The following is a 22,730-nucleotide window of genomic DNA, read 5'->3' as shown; positions in this document are numbered from 1 at the left end:
ATGTAAATTTGAACTTAATTATTATTATTATCTGATAATTTATTATTATCTGTTATTCATCTTATTATCTGATAATTTATTATTTTCAATTCTTATTATCTGATAGATTTCTGATAATGACGACACGCCCTTAAATGTACGTGTAATGTTTATGCAGTTATGTTTAGTACAAAACTAAACGCTATAAATCAATTTATAATTTACTTATGTAGTTTAAGCTTTTTTTTTTTTTAGACTGTAACAGTAAGTTACCATTTTAAATTGATTTCGTTAATGAGCTTCTTGCCACTCCTCATGTCTTTTTTTGCGTTGCCTTTGAGTTTCTGATAAACGAGCAAAAGCTAATCGGTTGCCGTTAACCAACGATCAAGAAGCAACTTCGCATAATTGTATACTTATCCTTCTAAAAGCTTATGAAATATACTAATTTAATTAGGGCATAGTTTTACGTCCATATAAAAACATCCAACACTTATGAGTTCAGCAAACGCTTTACCAAAAAACTCATGAACAGAAACTGTATCATGATTCATGTAAACAATCACAATAAAATAACATTTGTTTTTAAATTACGTCATTCAGTTTAAAATAAACAACAAAAGGGTGCCATGAAACTTGGCTGTTTTCCAAGTAAAATCGCTAAACAGCATTTTGCACAACAAAAGACTAATTTTCAGAAAAATTGATCAAAACTATTAACTCATTTGATTCAAGTTCATTTTTTTGTGATCGCAAGTAGTTGCTTCAATATTTGGCAATAAAATAATGTTGAGATAAAACTACAGCTGAGATAAAATTCAGATTAAAATGCAGCTGTGGCGCAGTGGTAGCGCACTTGCCTCAGAAACGAAGTATCCGTGAATCAAACCCCACCTATGAGCAAGTTTTTCGACATCGGTCAGAAAGGAGGCGTGAACTTCCTATTAAATGCTCATCCACGGTGCTCATCCGCGATAAGACCATAAATATTTCTTGGGGCACCTAATTAATAAAAAAAACTGATACTTTTAAAACTAATATACCTATGAAGTCCCCTACAGGTAATTATAAGGATTCAAGAGTTTCGTGATATGTTTTTATCTGTTGCTTAAAAGTTAACGTTTCATCTGGTTCAAAGTTTTTCTTTTTTTTTATTGTTCAAAGTCTTCATTTTTTTTTTTTTTTTGTTCTTTCTATTTATTCAAAATAAGTTTTACAATATAAGAATGAATAAAATACATACAATATATATAGTAAAAACTACAAATTTTGTTAAGGTTACAATAAGAACGCGGAAACCCGCAGAAGATCATAGGATCTTGACATCAAGAACCGCCGAAGCAGATTTTAAATAAAATATAGTTCTTTAATAAAAGTTAAATAAATATTCACACATAAATACAAATATAGTTATATACACATTTAAACATACAAACAAATAAATATATATACATACATATATATACATATATATATTTGTATATATATATATATATATATATATATATATATATATATATATATATATATATATATATATATATATATATATACATATATATATATAAATATATATATATATATATATATTCACATACGTATATAAATATATATATATATATATATATATATATATATATATATATATATAATTATATATATATATATATAAGAGCATATATTCAGCAAGAGTGCTCGATGAATGATATTAGAGCTATATACAATATGTAATTGATTTTTTGACGAGATTAAATAAAAATAACTGCATGATTTTTACTAACCTGAGTAGTAAAAATCATATAGTTATTTTTATTTAATCTCGTCAAAAAACAATTATATATATATATAGATATATATAGATATATATATATATATATATATATATATATATATATATATATATATATATATATATATATATATATATATATATCCAAAAATTCTTTTCAGCACAAAAAATGTAAGTATTTTAATAAACAAGACAAACTTTTTAATTAATAAAACCATTTTATTAATTCTAAACAAAACAATATATGTTTCGACTATCAATAGTCATCTTCAGTTGAAGTTTAATTTTTAAATTTGTTTCGTCACTTCCTATTTGTTTTTTAGTATGACTTGTTATTCTTATAATAGTTTTGGTTGTATTTTTGTAATTAGATTAATAGTTTGTACACAGATAATTACATTTTGTATTGGTATTGTAAAAATCACCTATATAAACAACTATATAGGTATTTAAACAAATTTAAAAATTAAACTTCAACTGAAGATGACTATTGATAGTCGAAACATATATTGTTTTGTTTAGAATTAATAAAATGGTTTTATTAATTAAAAAGTTTGTCTTGTTTATTAAAATATATATATATATATATATATATATATATATATATATATATATATATATATATATATATATATATATATATAATATATATATATATATAAAAGTTAAGGTAAAAGATTTCGTATATATAAATTACAAAAGAAGTTTTATTCTTTGTTCTATAAAAATGCTCCTCTAAATGAAATACCAGTACCAAAAAATGCCAAAATTAGTTTTAAAAACTGGTTGAAGAATAAAATTTTTATAACGCAAATTATATTTATTTTTAACTTTTATAGAATATATATTGTTAAAAGAAATTGGAGTTGCTTGAGTTTTACATTTTAATATAAAACAAAATACATTAAAAGTATTAAGTTAAAGAAAAAAATTAACTCCTTTTTAGATACTTGCTATGTTAGTGGCATTGTCATAACCTTTGTCGCAACGAGTTTAGCTTGTCAAACTTATTTATTTCTATCATGTTTAACATCAACTTTGCTTTATATCCGCCTTTTTTATCTTTTTGAAGTCTTCTTGTATAAAGAACCTTTCTCCAATAGTAGACTGCTGATTACAATAAACTCACCGAATTTAGAAAATCCAACTTCTATTCCATTTTCTTTCTTATATATAAACTAAATTAAATTAAATTAACTAATAGTAGTTTTCTGCATATGAACATTTTTAGCACCAATAAAAACAGATAATTTTTTTTTTACTCTAAATTCACCAATTATTCTTGACCAACTGTTCGGTATAAGAGTGAAAATTGTGTGTTGACGATTTTTCTTTTAGTTTTAATAATAAATTTGAAAATTAATTATCAGCAATAATCAATAAAACTCTGACTCAGCAATGCAATACAATTCAATACAATTCAATACGATTCCCACAATGCACACTGATTCTAATAAGTGTCAGAACCTTACTTGGTGATAAACCGCTGACAGAAGCAATTTTTTCAGCAACAGTTGATTGCACTTTTTAAATTTCTCCCTTTATATAACCAGCATGATCTCTGTCACTAATACGTTTCATTCCTAAAGGTAAAATTCTAATTTCAGAAAGGCTAGCATTTAAAGTGTGAGTTGAACATATTATATCTATCTCACCAATATGGTTAACACTTTTACCTTATTCATATGTAGAATTTGTAGTTATAATCATTGTAGCAACTTGGGCACAATATTTGACTTGGGAAAATGGCTTTTTTTTAATCAATTTTTACAAGCAATCTGCATTCTCTGGATTAATACTTCGCAAACTATTAAGTTAGCAACGATTATATTTGTTGTTGTTGTTGGTTTAATACGCATTTACAGCGCCACTGTTCCAGTGGCGCTGTAAATGCGTGTATTTAACCAACAACAACGATTTGAGGTGGAATCAAATTAAATTAAACTTTTAAATAAATTACAAGTTTGTAATGAAATCTAACTCTACTTCTCATTTAAAAGTTCTGAGCAAAAGTTAATTAAACCTTTATTTTAGTAGTTAGTTTTTAAATGACATTGGCTTCCATCAAATTCTCCAATAAAACAAGCAATCAAACTTTAACTTTTAAACAGACATGTCAGGATGTAAACAAATAAATCTTGTTCTCATTTCATTGTGCATACAAAAATATAGATAAAAATATATATAAAACTTTTGAATTTAGTTTAGAGAGACTTTTTTATAGAATAAAAATTTACTTATTAAAATTAGCTCTACACCGCAAAAAAAAAAAAAAAAAAAGTTAATTTACTGACCTCAACATCCATTGCAGAATACCAATGACCTTGAAGACCTAACTTTACTCATTTGAATCAGTTTTTCTTTTTTTTTTTTTTCCATAATACAAGTCACTTCAAAATGTTTTTCGCAGTTTCTTGAATGTAAAATAATTTCTTTCTAATTATCCAATCAGAAAAAAATTTAAAAAAATGCTCAAATAAAGTTTTTATCATTTTAGGCTGTTTCATTTTCGGCGTCATATTTATTTTATGTTAACTCGACATGTTTTCAAATGAGCTGAATTTTTCTCCATATCATTTTGTTAGTATGTAGAAGCTTCAGAAAAATAAAAATACCAATAATGTTTTTCTTCTGAAGATACGGCTCAATAAAATAACGATAAAAATACCTGATGACTAATTTTAGCCTAATTTTAGTAAGTCGGTGAAACATAGGTCAAAAATTTGGCTTAAGTCAAAACTTTAAATAAACTTTTTGTAATATTCACTTTCGGCTAATCAAAAACCAAGTTTTTGAGATATTTTAATGTATCATTGCAAAAATGTAATAGCCTAATAATTCGTTTAATAGCTACTGAGTCACAGCAAAGTTTGGATGTGTCTTACAAAATGTCCTACAACATTATCTAAAAAATAAAACATAAGTTTGAAACATTTAATATTGTAATCTAAAATTTCTGCAATCTTTATAAATCATATTTAACAAAAATGCTGAGAAAATTTCATCAAAATCTATAAAAGTCGAATAGAGCTGATTTCTGAAGTTGGACCATTTGGCATGGAATGGCCCTATATATTATAGTTTAATTTTAACAAAATTAATTTTATATTTCATCGTTTAGTTTATTTTTTTATATTTGTAAATAAAAGGAAGTTTGGAAAAGTGTTAATTTTATGCTTTTATTTATTTTTGGTTAAAATTCAGTGTAATGTATTGTTTACTTGAAAATATCTTGCCAAACATTGCATGTGGAATTAAATTTTAATGTCAAAAAATACGAATATAGTTATATTTTATTTTAAACTGCAACTATAAAATAGCATCTCACGAGCATGTTTTGCAACTTAAATATTCATACCGACTCGGCAAAATATAAAAACAAAAAAACTAGCTATGCCATTAAAATTCGTTTTTATAAACACCACGGCATACACAACATTCAAATAAATGGTATTTTAGTGTGTTTTGCAGGTTCCTTTTTAAGTGCTTTAATGCTGCTTTTTTTAATTTCAATTTTTATTATAAGCTTGTTACTATAACTCAAGTGAAATTAACAACTAGATCGTTGAAAAAAACTGCAATGCTTAACTTTTGTAATTTTTTTTTTTAAATTATTGTAACAATGCATTATCTATCCACGACCTAAAATAAACAACATTTGCGAAAACAGAGTATGTTTTGTCTGATCGGCAATCTCCAGATCCATGACTAACAGCTCCATACACTTGCCATTTTCCGCCAATGTTGCAAACTAAAGGACCACCTCTATCACCATGGCAACCAGAAATTTGAGTTGCTCCACCGTCACCAGCGCAAAGCATTCCTTTCGTTATAGAAACTGGTATTGTTCTTCTGTTCAAATTTTCACACGTTTGATGATCAACAACATTTATTTTTGCTTGCTGGAGAATGTTTGTCATACTTCCAGGATGACTTGTTTTACCCCATCCTAAAACATATTTTTGTAGTTAAAGTTTGAGTTGATATACTTTTAGTTACCTTTTCACTACCTGTGACTCGGTCTTATAGTTTGTAAGTAAAGTACTAAAGACCAAAGCAACAAAAAAACAAGGCCTCATTTGTAAAATTGTGACAAATTGTGTCTTTATTTTTAGACCTTTAAATTGATCATGATATTTAAAGTGCAGTCGTTTAACTGATTTCTAATGGAAGTGAAAGGGAAACAAAATTATCTTTGTCTATAGAATATTTCTCGGTGCTATATAAACGAGACTTATATTTGTATTAAATAACTGCCGATTTACTTATTATAATATTTTATAACTGACGACTTGTTTATTTCAGAATAAAATAACTGTCAACTAGAATATGTATACTTAATTTCATCGGTTCAGTTGCAAACAAAGTTATTAATTTTATCAATTAAAAAAACGACTTAAAGTTGGCAAAAGTGTGCCCAATTTACAAAAATAATGATCAATAAGAAATCTCTAATTATCAACCTGCATCAGTACTTTCTGTATTTTCAAAAATACTTGAACGTGTAATTTAAAGTAGAATCTATAACCATTTTGATAAAAGTAATATACTTTACACAAAAAAGTTTGGTTTTCAAAAAAAAGCATTTAACTGAACACGCATTAATTAAAAAGTAAATCAAATTACTAGTTTTACTCTAAGATTAGCTATCGACCTATCTAAAGCGTTTGATACGGTTGTTTCAAACGCTTTTGATAGGTCGATAGCTCATTAACCTCATTTTCTTATAATACGAATAGCAAATATATGTAAATATGTTTATTAAAAAAAAAAGAATTTTTAAAAAGCTATTGTAGATCAATCAATTATCGGTAAACCAGATTCCTATTAAAAAGAAAAATCGCTTCAAGAGCAAAAACCTAGGTGGTCAAACACCGCTGATTAACACTAAAAAAGAAAAATGCCTAAATGCAAAAGTTTTTAAACCACAAAATAAAGAGTTTTCTATTAAAAGCCTCAAAATAGTTCAGTTCTAATCACACTGGAGGTAGTTAAAGGACTTAAAGAATTTCTATTTTATTGAATAAACTAAAAAAAATATCCAAACGGATAACCTGTGAATCAAACTTAAAACGTATTGCGTGTGTACGTACTTGCACATTTTGCTTATATACTTTAAACTTCATATAAATATTTTTCTTATATACCTTAGGCTAAGCAATATTTGTAAAGTTTAATAAAAACTATAATGCATAAAATAAAACGTGACAAAAGTTAAATGGTATACCTGTTATAAAGCATGTGGACCCCGGTGCTGCTTCTGTAGCTGGTAGACATGCAGTGGTGACGTAACTACTTAGTCTACAAGGTCGTGATAATTTTGTAAGTGCTATGTCATTGTCAAGTGTTTGTGGATTATAACCTCTATGTTTTATGATTTTTAATGCTGGAATATCTTCTTCCGATCCTTCATTAACACTCAAAGTGTGTTCTCCGGTCCTTAAATTCAATAGCCAAAGAAAACTTTTGTTTTTTAAATTAAAATTAAAATATCAAACATAAAACTTTAAATTTTACAGTTTATTAGCTTTATTCAAATGTTTTAAAAACCTACAACATAATGTTAACGTTAAAGTTTTTATATACATTTCGATTTTTATACTTTTTAAGTATAGCAATCTTTGAATTAAAGCAAAATGGGGTCATTCAAAATAAAATACCGTAAAAGCGCTAAAATAAATTTTGCATGCTTTTACTTTGTCGTAATCAAAATCCTTTCCTGACTCTGATTAGATCTTGATTCTTTTTTTTTACCTGTATTTTAAAAATCTCTGTTTTTCATCTGTATTTGAATAAAAGCTTGTCACTAATTTCCCATTAATTATTTAAAGCATTGTTTTTTTTGTTTTTTTTTTACGAAACCATACTCTAAGGCTAAGCAAAAGGTATATTCTGTTACAGATGTGTCTTTAACTTACTATAACTTACTGTGACTAATTGAGACTTTTTATGAAAGTCTAATATTAACTACCACCCTGGGTTATACACTTTTTTTTATTATTATTCCATCAGTATCGTTTCTTATCACGTTTCATATGGCCACTCTTTGTTTAACCCAAAATTCATTATCTTCATAAACAGCACATGTGTTTATAGGTCAAAAACTATTTATTGAAATATTTATCAAAACAAAGTTATTTATTCAGACGAAAGGAAAAGTGGTGGAGGAGTAAGTAACAGCCTCCATTGTTCTCTTATAATTGAGTTGACATCCATCGAGCAACTGTGTTAATTAAATTACCACAACAAATAATCACATCAACAGTAGAACACAACGGTTGTTTAACAAAATTAAAAAGAAAGATGTTGTTAATAAGAGCATTAAAAAATACTCAGAACTATTGTTACCTTGTATATACTTTTGACGCGTCAAATTCTATTCCGTGTATACAATGAGCAGCAGTAAGAACCCATTCTCTGTGAATAAGTGTTCCTCCGCAAAATGCTTTTCCTTCTTGCCAAAGCAATACTTGCCGAGGCCACGATCTTTTTGTTGGAGTTATTCCTGCAATTACACGACTACTTTGAATTGATGGATTTCCGCAATCTAGGAAAAAGTCTTAAACTAAACTTGATGCACCAAATTTATTCTAAAGCAATTTGATGAATGGTTTTTAAACAATTTTAAGTTAACTATAAATTTTAACGCTATAATATATAACATAATATAATATGCGATGGCGTTAAATCAATAATCTTTTGGAAACTATTTTTTTTTTACATACTGTCAGTTTGTTTTTAAGAACTGTCAGTTTGTTTTATGTCAGAACTGCCAGTTTGTTTTTAAGTTATGCATAATAACAGCTAAAAAAAAAAACCTTTGCAATAAAATAACGGTTATTTTCTCAACCGATTTTCTCAAACGGTTATTTTTTTAATTGTTATACAAATAAATTCGCTTGATACTGTTAAACTATTGGTAGTTCATGAAAACAAAATGTCTTACCAGCTGGAAGAACACCAGGTATTGAACCTAAATTATAAATAAGAAAAATTTTAGTTTCTGAAGATTTTTATTCTTTTTTATACTTTTTTCACATTCGACAATTTTAAATCATATTTCAAGAAGAAAGTTTAAAGGGTAAACTTGTTTACAGTAGTTGCATGTTTTTTCACAATATTGACTCATCAAAGCAATGAATGAGGGTTGCGTGCACAATACTTGATTTGCTTGACACCATTGTTGTGAATAGTCTTAGCAAGCTAAATAAAAATCCATGAACAGTTTGATTTAGTTTTTTACAGTTTTTACAGTATTTTATTATTTGTTTATAATTATATACGTGACGTCACCTTAACGAAATGCTTCAGTAAAATACTTAATACCTAAAAGATAAGAAATACTAAAGTACCTGAAGCCGTTGGCATTGTTGCAACCAGTATTGATAATAAAAACAACGTCTTCATCATTTTGCGTTGATGTTTAGAGATTTTCTATTGTGAACTTGTTTGAGGTTTTCAAGGTATTGCGTTATTATTTAGCGATTTTCAATCTATTACATAGCTAGGACTTGTTTGTTCACTCTCATAAACTGTAATTTGTTTAACCACTCTCCCAAACACTGATTAAAATTCTCAGAATTGTTTAAGTTAAGTTTCCAAGAATGTTGCGCTAACGCTCAGCACAAAATTTAACTTTATAGCTCTTGAGATACGACTGTTATATTTTTTAAACAATATTATGATGAAATGTATTGTTAGAGGTGTGCTGGTGGTTTAATGTGGTGGGATTCAAATTGAAAACAAAATTGGTTCACTGTTATTTAAACAGAACCTCTTGGTTGAGCCGTTACTTTTATTGTAGGATTTTAAATGTTTGTGTCTTTCATTTTCTATGACTAATTACAGATAAGTGGAATGGGGTTGTAAATAATAGACTTTTTAAATTTTATTTTACAAAGTTGATATATGTAGCACTGTTTAAAGACTTTTTTAACAAGATGTTTTGTCTTGTACATCTTCCCCAGAGTTTCTCAACTTTGTTTTAAACAAATTTTATATGGCTATTTAAATTTAAATGTTCATCTAAATTTTCCGTCCTAAGTGGTTTCGGTCGATGAACTTTTTGTAGCATTTCGGATGTAAATAAGAGTGCGGGTCTTAAAGAATTTTACTCTTGTTGAAATTTACTCTGTTGAAAGAGCTGTCTGTAATAATATTGCAAAACCACTTTTTCTAGTTTTTTTATTTTTTTTAATACAAAGAATACCTTATGGTTTAACATTCACACGATTTTAAACAAAATGTTACGGTTTTCCACACACCTTTGTTGCCTTTAGTTTATGTCAGTTTTTTTACGTGATTTGGGTGGAATTTTGGAAGAAAAAAAAATATCATCCACATTAAAAAACTAAATTTAAAATTTTAATTAAGTTTAATTATGGGGTATGCTATATTGGTGAAACAAGAAAAAAGATTTCCACACAAATTCAAGAACATAAAAATAATGTTACAAAAGCCAACTGGGAAACATCTGGAATAGTAGAACATTCACAACATTGTAATGGTAAAACAAACTGGGAGAACCCTAAAACTTTCTGTTATTTCAAACAACTACACAAGAAAAATTCGTGAGGTCATTGAAATACAACGTGTACAATGTTCAAAACCCAAAGAAAACGTTTTAAATAGTGACAATGGCAATTTGGTGATGACTCACCATTGAAAACCATTTTTTGTAAAATTAAAAATGTTGAATATCTGACGTTGCAATGACATCATTTGGTTACGTTTATTCTAATTTTTTAACGGTTTTATTAGTTTGATAATAGGCTCTCACTATATGAGCCGAAATATTATGTGAAAAAAGAAATAAATAGTATGATACCGTATATGATGTTTTAATGCTTATAATATTATTACACATACTATTAAAGATGTCGCTTAAATTTATTTATATATATATATATACATATATATATATATATATATATATATATATATATATATATATATATATATATATACATATTTTTTTTTTTTTTTTTTTTTTTTTTTTAGGGCGGCCCACGATACAATTATAAAAAATAAATTTTAAAAGAATGCTGCTCCACAAGGTTCCCTTCATTCCATTTGGTAATAGAAATGTTCAGGATAACTTTTGGTTAATTTGTAACATATTTAGAGGTAGCAATCAAAAGAACAATTTTTATTTTAAGTTCGTGACAGGATTCTCGCTAAGTAAAAACTGATTAAAATTGTGTATAGCATGAACAATTTTATTAATGTATTATTTTATTAATCTATTGGTCTTAAGTAAGCAGTGTATGAACTAAGACCAATAATTTTTTAGGAATTAAGTGCGTAGTTGCTTTTTGTCGATTGGCGATTATTAGACGATTGATGAATTTATAAACAGTATTAATATTTGTGTTAAATAATTTAAAGCTGTTTTAATGAATTACAGTACTTTAAAAAATTTCTGTGATAATTTTTTTATATCATAGATAACAATGACGCAGCCTATGACCAGAAGTTCACCACAAGTTTGGCAGATTGGCAAGTGTGAAGAGGAAATTCTTGGTTCTGGATTGCCGACAAATGGTGCAGTCTTGAAAAATTTTATGTTCCACCACATTGAAAATGGACTAACGATTGCTAGAAGTTCAAAACTGGCTATAGATGCGACTTCAAAAATTTGTAAGAAGGCTAGGATTTCTACACAACGTATTGACTCTGGAGTGCGGAAACTTTGCATATTATACGATAAATACTGTTTGTTGAAGAAACATCGACTGACGCAGAAAAATGGTTGCCGGTTCAATGAGGAACAGTATAAAGCTAATCTTGAAGAACTGTTTGATATCTCCTTCAAGTATGCCATGCAACTCATGATCAATGAAGTTGTTGCAAATGCAATGAGAAGATCCCTCAAGTGCCAGCATGGCTGGAATGGACCAGTCATTAGCCGACAAAGAGTCCCGTAAAAGAAGCAGAATTTTATTAGAAACTGCTAGATTGGAGAAAGTTCCCAGCAGACTGCAGTCCCATCTACATCTCTTGTTCAACTTGATTCAGACAGCTCCTCCTCGTCTTCTTCTGATTCTGATGATAATTTCGTTATTCCATCAACATCAACCAATTCTACACCAACTATAATAAAGTTAAAGAAATCCATAATCGCGAGTAAAGTGGCATCTGCACTTGACCGAGTCAACTTTCCTGATTGAGGTGCCATGTTTGTTGTTGGGGCAGTAGCACGAGCGCTTGGTGTGGAGTTAGATGATGTGGCTCTCGTAGTACCATTAAACGTGCTCGTATGGCCACACGGCAGGCAGTAGCAACTGCACAACAGCCATCATTCTCAGCCAACACGGATTATCCGTTACTACTTCACTGGGGTGGAAAATTTCTTCCAGACAATACCGGCAACAGCAAAGAACTTGTAGATCGAATAGCCATTCTTGTTTTAGGGAAAGAAAAAGACCAACTGCTTGCTGTCCCAAAGATTGGACGTGGCACAGGCAAAGAACAGTGTAATGCCTGCTTACGTACATTAAAAGACTGGCAATTCAAACCATTGATTCAAGGATTTTTCTGTGATACAACGGCTTCCAACATAGGATTGAACATCGGTGCCTGCACTCTACTTGAAAGAGCTCTGGAAAAGGAACTTGTATGGATTGCTTGTCGCCATCAAGTGTTCGAGGTCGTGCTCGCTGTGTTCTCTGCTGTTCTTGGACCATCCAGTGGACCTGAAATAGGCCTGTTTAACCGATTTCAAACTTTGTGGCCATTCATCACCAAGCATGATTTTAAGTCTGCACCTGACATCCACTTTGAAGGTATGCTCATTGGTCTTCGTGCAGATATGATATCATTTTTCAGAGACGCGATACATGCAGAACTTCCCCGTGATGACTACAAGGAGCTACTACAGCTATATTATGTTTTTCTTGGAAGCGAAGGCACATTTAGTTTTTGTGCACCCGGAGCAATGCATCATACCAGATGGATGGCTAAAGCCATTTATTCTATCAAGATTTTTCTGGTTAAAGATCAGGTCAAACTTACTGCAAAAAAGATGGTATTGAGTCCATTGCACTTTTTGTATCACTGGTCTATGCCCGCTAATGGCCTGAAGCTCCTCTTGCATCAAGAGCTCATTTCAATGATATGAATCTCCTAATTCTACTACAGAAGTACCCAAATATAAAAGTCAGAGAGTCTGATATCAAGGCATTTGGTCGGCACTTGTGGTATTTTTCTCTTCCGTAAAAGCTTCTATGGTTGTCAACATTTATTGTTAGAAGATTGAATATCTTCAATCTTCTAGCAATAAATGGAAAGGAAGAAGTAAGAACCTTCTTGTCAAAGCATCTAAAGGTTGTAAAGGTTATAAAAGTTCTAAAGGTTGTAAATTATTGTGCAAAAAGAGGGGTTGCACTCATTAAATCTTTTAATTCTTCCTTGACAAACGATAAAACTCAGAAACAGTATCTGTTGCAACAAGTGTCCAGCCATCGGAAAGAGTTTCCTGTTCCAACGAAAGCGGCTCTTATGTTTCACTAAGAACAATTCTAGACTTTTAAGAAGCTATTGTTTAATATTGTTTCATGATTATATTATCAAGCTAAAGCTTGTTTTTAAAGTTTGTTTAGTCTTAAGAAACATTAAAGTATTATAGAACAACAATTTACATAATCAGAAATCAATAAGTAAAATTTCGTGAATCTTCGATATTGAAATCAAAAAGTCTTATAAAGTTGCTACCTCTAAATATTACTTAATTTTATTTAAGTATATATATATATATATATATATATATATATATATATATATATATATATATATATATATATATATATATATATATATATATATATATATATACATATATATATATATATATATATACATATATATATATATATATATATATATATATATATATATATATATATATATGTATATATATATATATATATATATATGTATATATATATATATATATATATATATATATATATCCCTTGGTACCATTTTTTCAGGTTAATTTTATTTTTTAATGGTAATTTATCGGAACATTTGGTTTCACAAAACCAATCAATAAGACACTCACAGTCAATCTTATTCAGTATTTTAGGGGTAAACGCAGGTTTTTAATTTACCCCTCAAAAAAAGCCTCGTACACCAAATCATAAGAGTACTCTTATTTAACACCTTAGAAGAAAAATATTTCATTGTTGTTTAGTAGAAAAGTTTGCCTAAGTTTTGTTTTAAATTGGTTGAGCGAAGTGTTTTAAGATCATCATTAAAAGTGTATTCCATAATTTAGGTCCTCGATTTGTTGAGTATTTAGGGGCTGAATAATAGGTTTTGGATTGACTACAGTTATTTTTTGAGAACCTTCTACTGTATATATAATTTATTTTTTTAAATATTGAGTAAAATAAAGGCGGTGCCGTTTTTTTATCAAGTTTAAACATAAATATAAGAATTTGATAAAGATTTATTTTAAAAACATTCAATATATTGAGTTTACTAAAAAGTATTTTTATATGAGAGAGTTGATTCATTTGTAATAATCCTAATAGCATGTTTTTTTTTGCAGAGAAGGGTATTTATATTTGTAACGTTGGTGCTGCACCAAGTAATATTTGCATAGTTTAGGTAATAATGTATAAATGAAAAGTAAATGTATTTCAAACAAGATTGGTTAAAAAACTGTTTAGCTTTATACAGTATACCAATAATTTTTGAAATTTTATTCTCAATTACTTTTATTTGTTCTCTCCAATTAATATTTTCATTTAGAGTAACGACCGAGAATATTAACGATATTTCCATTTTTATTAAATTACTGTCAATAAAAAGATTCGTTAGTTTCAATGGAATATTTTTTTTTTTAGAAGCATTATGGAATAATGCGTATTTAGTTTTATTAATATTTAGGGATAGTTTATTGGCTTAGTTTATCAAGTTCTTTGTTTACTGTTAAAAATAAAATAATAATATCTTTATTGGAATAAAATAATTTAGTATCATCGGCAAATAAAATTGAGTTGAGGATATTAGAAAAATTATTTAAATCATTCATATAAACTAGAGATAGGAGGGATCCTAGTATTGAACCCTGGGGAACACCCCATGTAATAGTCATATTATCTGTTTTTTCATTTTCGTATGAAATATATTGTTCCCTGTTAAACAAGTAACTTTTAAGCCAAGTTTGAGTTTCTTATACCGTAGATTTCGAGTTTGGATAAAATAATTATATGATCAACTGTATCCAGGCTTGGATTAAGGCGTAAGCAGTGTAGGCTTCAGCCTACACAACCATGGATTTAGGGGCACGGGCACTACATACTATCCTTTTTTTTTTTTTTTTTAAACTAGAAAAATTGTACAATCTGTAAAATAATTATTGACAATAAGCACAATACTATCCTGATGTTATTTTTATTTAAATAATATCGGAAATTTGAAATAGTAATAATCAATGCGTTTTGTCGTGCGGTCTTCTAAACCTCGTTTTATTTTTAGATTGTTATTTTTCCGTAGAACCGGTCGCACACCGATAACGTATGTGGAGCCGCAGACGGCAGACAATGCCAGTGCGTTTACTTATTTATATTTGTCGTAGCTCGCCACCGATGGTCATAAATTGGGTAAAATAGTATTTATACTCTTTTACCCAATTTATGACTACTTTTTAAAATTTTTTTAAAATATTTTTTTTTATTTAAAATATTTTAAATGATTTTATAAAATATTAAATAGTATTAGTATTTCGTATACACGCGTAACGTGCATCGAAAATTCCTCCGTTTGATCGTACGTATGTTTTGTTAACACAATTGTAACTTGTAAATTTAAATTATAAAGGTTTTACTTCAGTGCGAGTAGTGCGTTTTATATATAGTTTAGTGTTCGATATTTATGTAAAAATGGATCAGAAACGACATATTAGTGGAGCCCAAGCGAGAAAGCGTGTAATTTTTAAATAAGAAAAAGAAGTGATTTTACCTAGTAAAATACCTAGGTTAAATAATTTTTTCAAACAAATAAATAACATTACCCCTAGTTGTGTTGAAGATAATAAACTAGAATCTTCAAATGATATAACTATTACTAATAATTGTTCTACTACTTCTACTTCTATTCAATGTACTGCGTCTTCTTCAGATCAATCAGTTGTTGATGTAAATGAGGAATCAGAAAAATCTGAGCTAAAATCCTAATCCTCTTACGCAGAATAATACAAATAATTTTAAAGATCCAGCAGATTGGACAAATAGTAATATATGTCGTAATTATATTGCAAAATTTGGATATGATCAGAACATTGATGAAGATTTTACCTCATCAAAACGATCTTATTCTGATTATGATCGTTATTGTAGTAAATCAATCTTTACGAAAAATCGAAAAAACGGAGAAAATGTTTCACGGAAATGGCTTGTTTATTTAATTTCAAAATTTGTATTATTTTGTGCTCCATGCAAATTATTTGGATGCAGTACTCAACTGGGAGATGCTGGATTTAATGATTGGAAAAATGGACATTTACTTATTTCCAGGCACGAAATTTCTTTGGCACATAAAAATAATACATTAAGTTTTATTACATTACAAAGTGATGTAGGTAGAATTGACACTCAATTGGCAACACAAGTGACTGATGAAATGAATTACTGGAAAGCTGTTCTTCATCGAATTGTTGAAGTAATTAAATTTCTCGGTGCAAAGGGTTTATCATTCAGAGGTGATAATGAACAATTTAACAAAATTAACAATGGGAACTTTTTGGGAGCGTTAGAGTTACTTGCTAAATTTGACCCTTTTATTGCTCAACATATAGAAAAATATGGGAATAGAGGGAAAGGAACTCCGTCTTATTTATCATCCACAATCTATGAAGAACTTTTACTTTTGATGAAGAATAATATAATTAGAATTATATTAAAAGAATTAAAAGCAGCCAAGTATTATTCTTTAATTGTTGATTCTACACCTGATATAGCAAACGTCGATCAACTTGTTATTGCATTAAGATATGTTTTACCTAGTGGTGTGCCTGCAGAAAGATTTTTAATATTCATTCCAAACAGTGGTCATAATTCTGAAGAAATGAGCAATGCTGTAATGGATTTTCTTAATTCACACAATATACCAATTGAAAATTGTCATGGCCAGAGCTACGACAATGCGAGAAATATGTCAGGTCAGTATTCTGGATTGCAGTCAAGAATTAAAATTTTTAATTCATTTGCAGAGTATGTACCACGTTCTGCACATTCTCTTAATTTGGTCGGAACGTGTGCAGCAGAAAGTTGTAATTCTGCTACTTCATTTTTTATGCTTCTCCAGGAACTATACAATTTTTTTTCTAGTTCTACTGCACGTTGGGACATTTTAAAAACATATTTGAAGAAAAATCTTAGTGTAAAAAATTTATCAGTAACTCGCTGGAGTGCTCATTTTGATGCTTGCCATGCTTTATTTAATTCTTATGCATTTATAATTGAAGCTTTGCATAGTATAGTTGATAATCAGAAAGAAAAAGCTGTATATAAAGTAGAAGCTAATGGGTTGCTTGCAAGATTAAAAACTTTAGAAACTGGTTTAATGATATGCATATGGAATTCAATATTAAACAGGGATTTTTCACTCTATAAATGAATTATTTTTAAATAATAAATTATGCTTTCATTTATTTTATTTTATTAGGGTCAGCTTACTAGATAAATAAATTAATATAAAGTTTAATATGATTTTAGTTTTTATGCTACAAATAAAAAATTACAATCAACTGACATTGATCTTCATACAGTATTAGACCTATATAATGGCCTTGAAAATTACTTGGTACAGATCAGAGATGATTTTGATGTTTTTGAAAATAAGGCTGTAGAAATTACTGATTGTTCGGAGTATGCCAAAGATTTCAAGAGAAAAAAAAAGAGAAAGGTATGTTTAACTTATTAATTTTAAAATATACATAAAATAATTTGAAAAAAGTCATAAACATTAACAACATTAAAAACTATTTTTTTTTTAGGCTATGGCTGATGAATCAAGATCTCAACCTCTCACAGAAATCACAGGGAAAATAGATTTTATTAGAAATGTATATTATGTGATCATTGATACTCTTTAATGTCAACTTAGTTCAAGAAGACAAGCTTATGAAAAAATATTAGATATTTATGGGTGTATACCCACATTGTATAAAACACCGAGTTCTATTGTTATAAGGAACACATGTGAAACTTTGGCAAAATATTTTATTGATGATGTTGAAAACTCAAGTTACTTATAGATGAGTGTATTCTTTTTTCAAAATTAATTTCCACGGATAAAAATGTAAAATCTGTTCTCTCTATGTATAAGTACATCAAGACCAAAGAATTAGAGTGTATGTTTCCAAATTTAGAAGTAGTTATGCGTATGTACCTTAGTACAGCAGTTTCAAACTGCTCAGTCGAAAGAGCTTTTTCTGTACTTAAAAGAGTAAAATCCTACTTGAGGTTAACCATGAAGGAGGAAAGACTGAATTCATTAGCAATATTTAGCATTGATGCAGAATTGGTTGAAAAATTAGATTTTAATGATACTATTAACACATTTGCCCATCAAAAAGCAAGAAAAAGAAAAGTATAAAATAATGGTTTGTTACTTTTTGTAATATGATTATTTTATATTTTTATATATCTAAAATATATTTTGTTTAATTTTAATTTTATGTTTTTATTTGTTTTCACATAGGTATTATATACATGTACATATTGATGTGGCTAATAAACCTAAAATAAGGTTTTATTATTTATTCAAGTATCGAATAGAGAAATATGTAAAAAAAAAATTTTAATTGGGGGCACCAAATTTTTTACAGCCTATGGGAACTGTAGACCTTAATCCGGGCCTGACTGTATCAAAGGCTTTGTTTAGATCTATAAATTTACCTAAAGTATACTTTTTTTCATTAAACCTTTTAAATATATCATGTACAAGATGTGAGATTGCATGATCAGTAGAATGACTAGATTTAAAACCAAATTGTTTATTGTACAAAATATAATTTTTGCTTAAGAAAGAATTAACTCTTCATACATAATTTGTTCTGGAATTTTTGAAAAACATGTAAGAATTGAAATCAGCCTCTAAAATTGGGACAACTCTAGCGATTTTCAACTTTTCCGGAAAAACTCCTTCTTTAAAGATAAATTAAATATATACAAAAGTGGGATTGTAATGAGTTTTATTGAATTATTAATGATGCTACAATATAAGTAATATTGTCTACTCCAATACTTTTTTTGGGCTTGATTAAAGAAACCGCGACTAATAATTCTTCTTCAGTAAGTTTATCATTAGACATAATATTAGTGATATTAGAACCAAGTATGCATCAAAGCTGGTTTTTGAGAATATCAGGGCTTATCAACATGTTTATGAACAAAATTATTCCAGACATGAACAATCGGAAAAAGAAAAATTAAGAACACAAAAGAGAAAGACACAAACACAAATAGTTTTATATTGATAGTCAAATAAAAGGTTTTATATATTTTTATATTACAAGGTTTTCAAAAAAAGTTAAACCAAGTTAAACCTTAACATCAAGAATGAAGATCATTTTTGATCAAATGAAATGAAAGGTTACGGTTTTTGAAAACAGTTACAGTAAAAAACTGGTTTAAATAGCACAAAAACTTAAGAATATTATTAGGTTGATTGAGAGAATATTTATTTAAAACAATTTTTACTGTTTTCTTTTATTTTACCGCTAAATTAGAAATTGATAGAACGAATTTGTCAATGTCGGAAAGAAAAAGTCAGTATTTACCTAACCAATTACCACTAATCATATAGCTAATCCCAAACAAAAGTATGAAGTTACTTATTACCCGTCCTATTATGGACACCATTTTTTTCTTAGCCTTTCCAGACTTTCCATGCCAATTTGTTAGCTGTTATGTGAAGAGCCGTGATAACCGACAATAATTTATTAATATAAAGTAGTTGGCGTGGAAGAATAATGAGCATAAGCACTAATCATTGAAAGTAGTAGAAAGACCGGATTCTGGCCCAAAAACATTTATGGCTAATTTACAACCATAAATTATGCTATTAAACAAAAAATTATGGTTGTTTTTACAACCATAATTTTTAAGCCAATCAAAAAAAAAAAAATTAATTTTAATTTTTTATAAAAAAAAAATATTTTTAATTTTCATAAAAAAATATTTATAAAAATTGTGTAATTTTAAATTAATTTTCTTTAAAGTTAAGCGTAATAGTAAATTTGTCCTACTAAAGCATAAAAACTTCCAGATTGTCCATTTTGTTTATTTCCAGAGTTTAATGCAACTACTAATCTTCCATTAGCAACACTAGGCATGGAATCGGATTGAGTATAATTTTGTAAAATGAGATAGTAGTGGTAGAATCAATTGTTTATTTTGATTGATACAATCGTCCAGCTGATTTATTATTAAATGAGGTAATATTAGCACCGCTCCATAAAGAAAGATAAAAATATATTATTTATTCCGGTACTATCTGTAGAAGTAGAGTAATCTCCTATGCAAAGCGTATTATCTGCGTATATTTTAATTAATACGTTACCTGGTAGACTTCTAGTAGTTTTTGTTCCTGTAATTGTTAACCATATCTTCTGAGAATACCAGAACCAGTACGTTGAATAAAAATTGCTGTTTCATTAGTACCTGTATGTGGCGCAAAAGTCTGTGATTTTACTGCAAGGCACGTTAATCTTGAATTTGGTATTATTTCTAAACTGCAAGGATTAGGTATTATTTTAACAACATAATTTTTTGTAACAGCGTCATTTGAGTTAGTAGGTACTGCTACATTTATCAATTTATTAGAATTCATTTTAATATTACTAGTTGCATTTTTTGTCCACCTCTCCTAATAAACAAGTTAGTAGCTTGAGATGTTGTTAAACTATTTGCTACTTCTTTTTTTTTTAAAACATATAGACACAAGTGCCCACAGAATGAGGTATTTCCAAATTAAACTCTTTCACTATTAAAATAAACAGGACTTTTTAAATAATTAACAATTTCAACTGATGCTGGTTGTGCATAAGAGTCAAAACTTAGTTTTTTATCTCCATCTTTGTACCAGCAAATCCAATGAAATTCCTACGTACTTGAACCTTCTGTATTTAATATTCCGAATTCTTTTTTTTTGTATATTTTTAGGTAATTCATCACTTACAAATACACCTTTAAAATGTTTTATTTTAAGTTTTTTTTCTGCATTGATCAATTAAAAATTTGTTATTGGCTCATTTGGTAAAATTATTCCTTCAACATTGATAAGTTTATGATAATTGTAATTAATTTTTTCCATTTTTACTTATAAATTATTGTTTTTTTTCTTCTTTTAGTTAGTAGTGCCCTATGCTTATGTGTGTATACTATCTTCTAAAATAACTCTCTTGTCGTCTTCTGCGTTTAATGCTACTTTATTGACCTCTTTAGTGTAAATTTCATGTAAGTAGGATCTTATTACATTCATTTTCCTAATATGATTTATCTTATTTAATAAACAATCTTTGTAATCTTCATGTGTTATATACTTTTTAACTACATTTTTCTTTACTCCCTTACATTTTTTGTTATCTTTTCCGTGTACTTTGTAAGAATACAACTTTGATCTGAGTTCTACAAATTCTTCAATTTGTACTCCTGCTGTTTCATCTTTAAACATTCCTATTACTTTCTTATTAGCATCAAATTTAAAACCTACATTTATTAATTGCTGGGTGCTTTGGGTCAAATTCACTTGTATCAAATTTGCTTTCAAAATCATTAGAAATATCTGCATAAAAGTCTTCTGTTTTTATTTCGTATGCTAAAGAATCTGTATTTGTGAATAATAGTTTTCCTCGATCAGAATATTTATTCTTTATTTATCAATAAATTTAATATACACGTACCAAAGTAAATTGGTTTGATATTAAGTAATTTTATTTTTTCATATGTATTGCTACTAAATTTTCATCAAATATTGTTCTACTTTCATAGTTTGGTTTAGATGCTAATTAAATAGCCTCGTCTCTGTTTGTAACTAATCTAATATCAACTCTGTTTTCAATATTCTCCATTTTTTTTCCAAATACTGAATTATTCATGAGTTAAAAAAAGTCTTTTTCAAAATCATAAGTTGCTTTAGTTCTTAGTTTTGTGTATTCTTTTAACCAAGCTCTTTCTTCAAACTTTATACCTCTTTGAATTTTTGTAATCTTTAATCCTAATCTTTTATACAATTTAAGATTTTCATAATGAGCTATATAATTTTTCTTATTATTCAAGTTAGGCACTAATTTTTCAACATTATCAACGGTTAGTCTTTTGGATGCAAGTGGATAATCATTATGATCATCATGTAGATTTTCAGGGTAATCTAAATCAACTTCTAGTATACAGGAAATTTATTTCCAGTTTTTAACTCGTTTTCATCCATCCATCTAAAACCATGTGTTGGAAGTGGTTTACTCATTGCCCACCCATACAAATTATTAGCATCTAGGTTGTTTATATATTTTGATTGTTTGCTTTGATCATACACACCATCCATGTTTTTATTATTAGAAGTTCCTAATCTATTAGATATCACACTAATTCACCCCATTATTCCTTGTTTTATCACCAACATCATGTCATAATCACTAAGCAGTTCTAATTTTATTTTTTTTTACTTTAATGCTGTATCCCAAGCTTATCCTGGTGATTAGGGCTGTCCAGAAATTATTACACAACCCAGAACATAGCCTAGTGAAGTTTTTCCCATTATACTATCAATTCTTTATTGAAAAACATTTTTTACAGATTTATTTTAAGTCTTCTAGGGGTTGCTCAAAGCTCTTGAACATTTTAACTAAAATATAACAGAAAATGTATTAAAACGCTATCTTACTTTTGTTCTTACTTGGTCTAACTCAATTAAATTTATTAAAGTAATTATGGAAATTGTTATTTTTTAT

At 28.1% G+C, this 22,730-nt stretch overlaps 3 protein-coding genes across 3 annotated transcripts; 2 read left to right on the top strand and 1 right to left on the bottom strand.

Moving 5' to 3' along the window:
- Window positions 1-5,352: 5,352 nt before the first annotated feature.
- Window positions 5,353-8,971, bottom strand: LOC136084476 (trypsin-like). Its single transcript, XM_065804446.1, has 5 exons — window positions 8,864-8,971; window positions 8,715-8,741; window positions 8,117-8,315; window positions 6,996-7,207; window positions 5,353-5,717 (listed from the first exon to the last, which is right to left on the bottom strand). The coding sequence occupies exons 1-5, from the start codon at window positions 8,895-8,897 to the stop codon at window positions 5,380-5,382; spliced, it is 810 nt and encodes a 269-aa protein (XP_065660518.1). The 5' UTR covers window positions 8,898-8,971; the 3' UTR covers window positions 5,353-5,379.
- A 1,555-nt stretch (window positions 8,972-10,526) lies between these two features.
- On the top strand, window positions 10,527-13,440 carry LOC136084475 (uncharacterized). The gene is made up of 2 exons (XM_065804445.1): window positions 10,527-10,586; window positions 10,769-13,440. The coding sequence occupies exon 2, from the start codon at window positions 12,027-12,029 to the stop codon at window positions 12,885-12,887; it is 861 nt and encodes a 286-aa protein (XP_065660517.1). The 5' UTR covers window positions 10,527-10,586; window positions 10,769-12,026; the 3' UTR covers window positions 12,888-13,440.
- Window positions 13,441-15,657: 2,217 nt separating this feature from the next.
- Window positions 15,658-17,870, top strand: LOC136085161 (zinc finger MYM-type protein 1-like). Its single transcript, XM_065806449.1, has 5 exons — window positions 15,658-15,698; window positions 15,795-15,912; window positions 15,965-17,301; window positions 17,491-17,680; window positions 17,772-17,870. Exons 1-5 carry the CDS (start codon window positions 15,658-15,660, stop codon window positions 17,868-17,870), a joined length of 1,785 nt encoding a protein of 594 aa, XP_065662521.1.
- The last annotated feature ends 4,860 nt before the right edge of the window (window positions 17,871-22,730 follow it).

Source organism: Hydra vulgaris, chromosome 09, assembly GCF_038396675.1.
Source record: "Hydra vulgaris chromosome 09, alternate assembly HydraT2T_AEP".
Lineage (NCBI taxonomy): Eukaryota > Metazoa > Cnidaria > Hydrozoa > Anthoathecata > Hydridae > Hydra > Hydra vulgaris.
The sequence above is the reverse complement of the archived record's forward strand: the minus strand, read 5'-3'. Positions and strand labels throughout refer to the sequence as shown.

Excerpts from the sequence above, each read along its gene's own strand:
- LOC136084476 (XM_065804446.1), bottom strand. The coding sequence starts at position 8,897 with ATGAGTCAATATTGTGAAAAAACATGCAACTACT. Across the intron at positions 7,208-8,116 it reads GCGTCAAAAGTATATACAAG|GACCGGAGAACACACTTTGA; the intron begins GTAACAATAGTT and ends ATTGAATTTAAG. Across the intron at positions 5,718-6,995 it reads GTCCACATGCTTTATAACAG|GATGGGGTAAAACAAGTCAT; the intron begins GTATACCATTTA and ends AATATGTTTTAG.
- LOC136084475 (XM_065804445.1), top strand. The coding sequence starts at position 12,027 with ATGGCCACACGGCAGGCAGTAGCAACTGCACAACAGCCATCATTCTCA.
- LOC136085161 (XM_065806449.1), top strand. The coding sequence starts at position 15,658 with ATGGATCAGAAACGACATATTAGTGGAGCCCAAGCGAGAAA. Across the intron at positions 15,699-15,794 it reads AGTGGAGCCCAAGCGAGAAA|TTGTGTTGAAGATAATAAAC; the intron begins GCGTGTAATTTT and ends CATTACCCCTAG. Across the intron at positions 17,302-17,490 it reads TATAAAGTAGAAGCTAATGG|TTTTTATGCTACAAATAAAA; the intron begins GTTGCTTGCAAG and ends ATATGATTTTAG.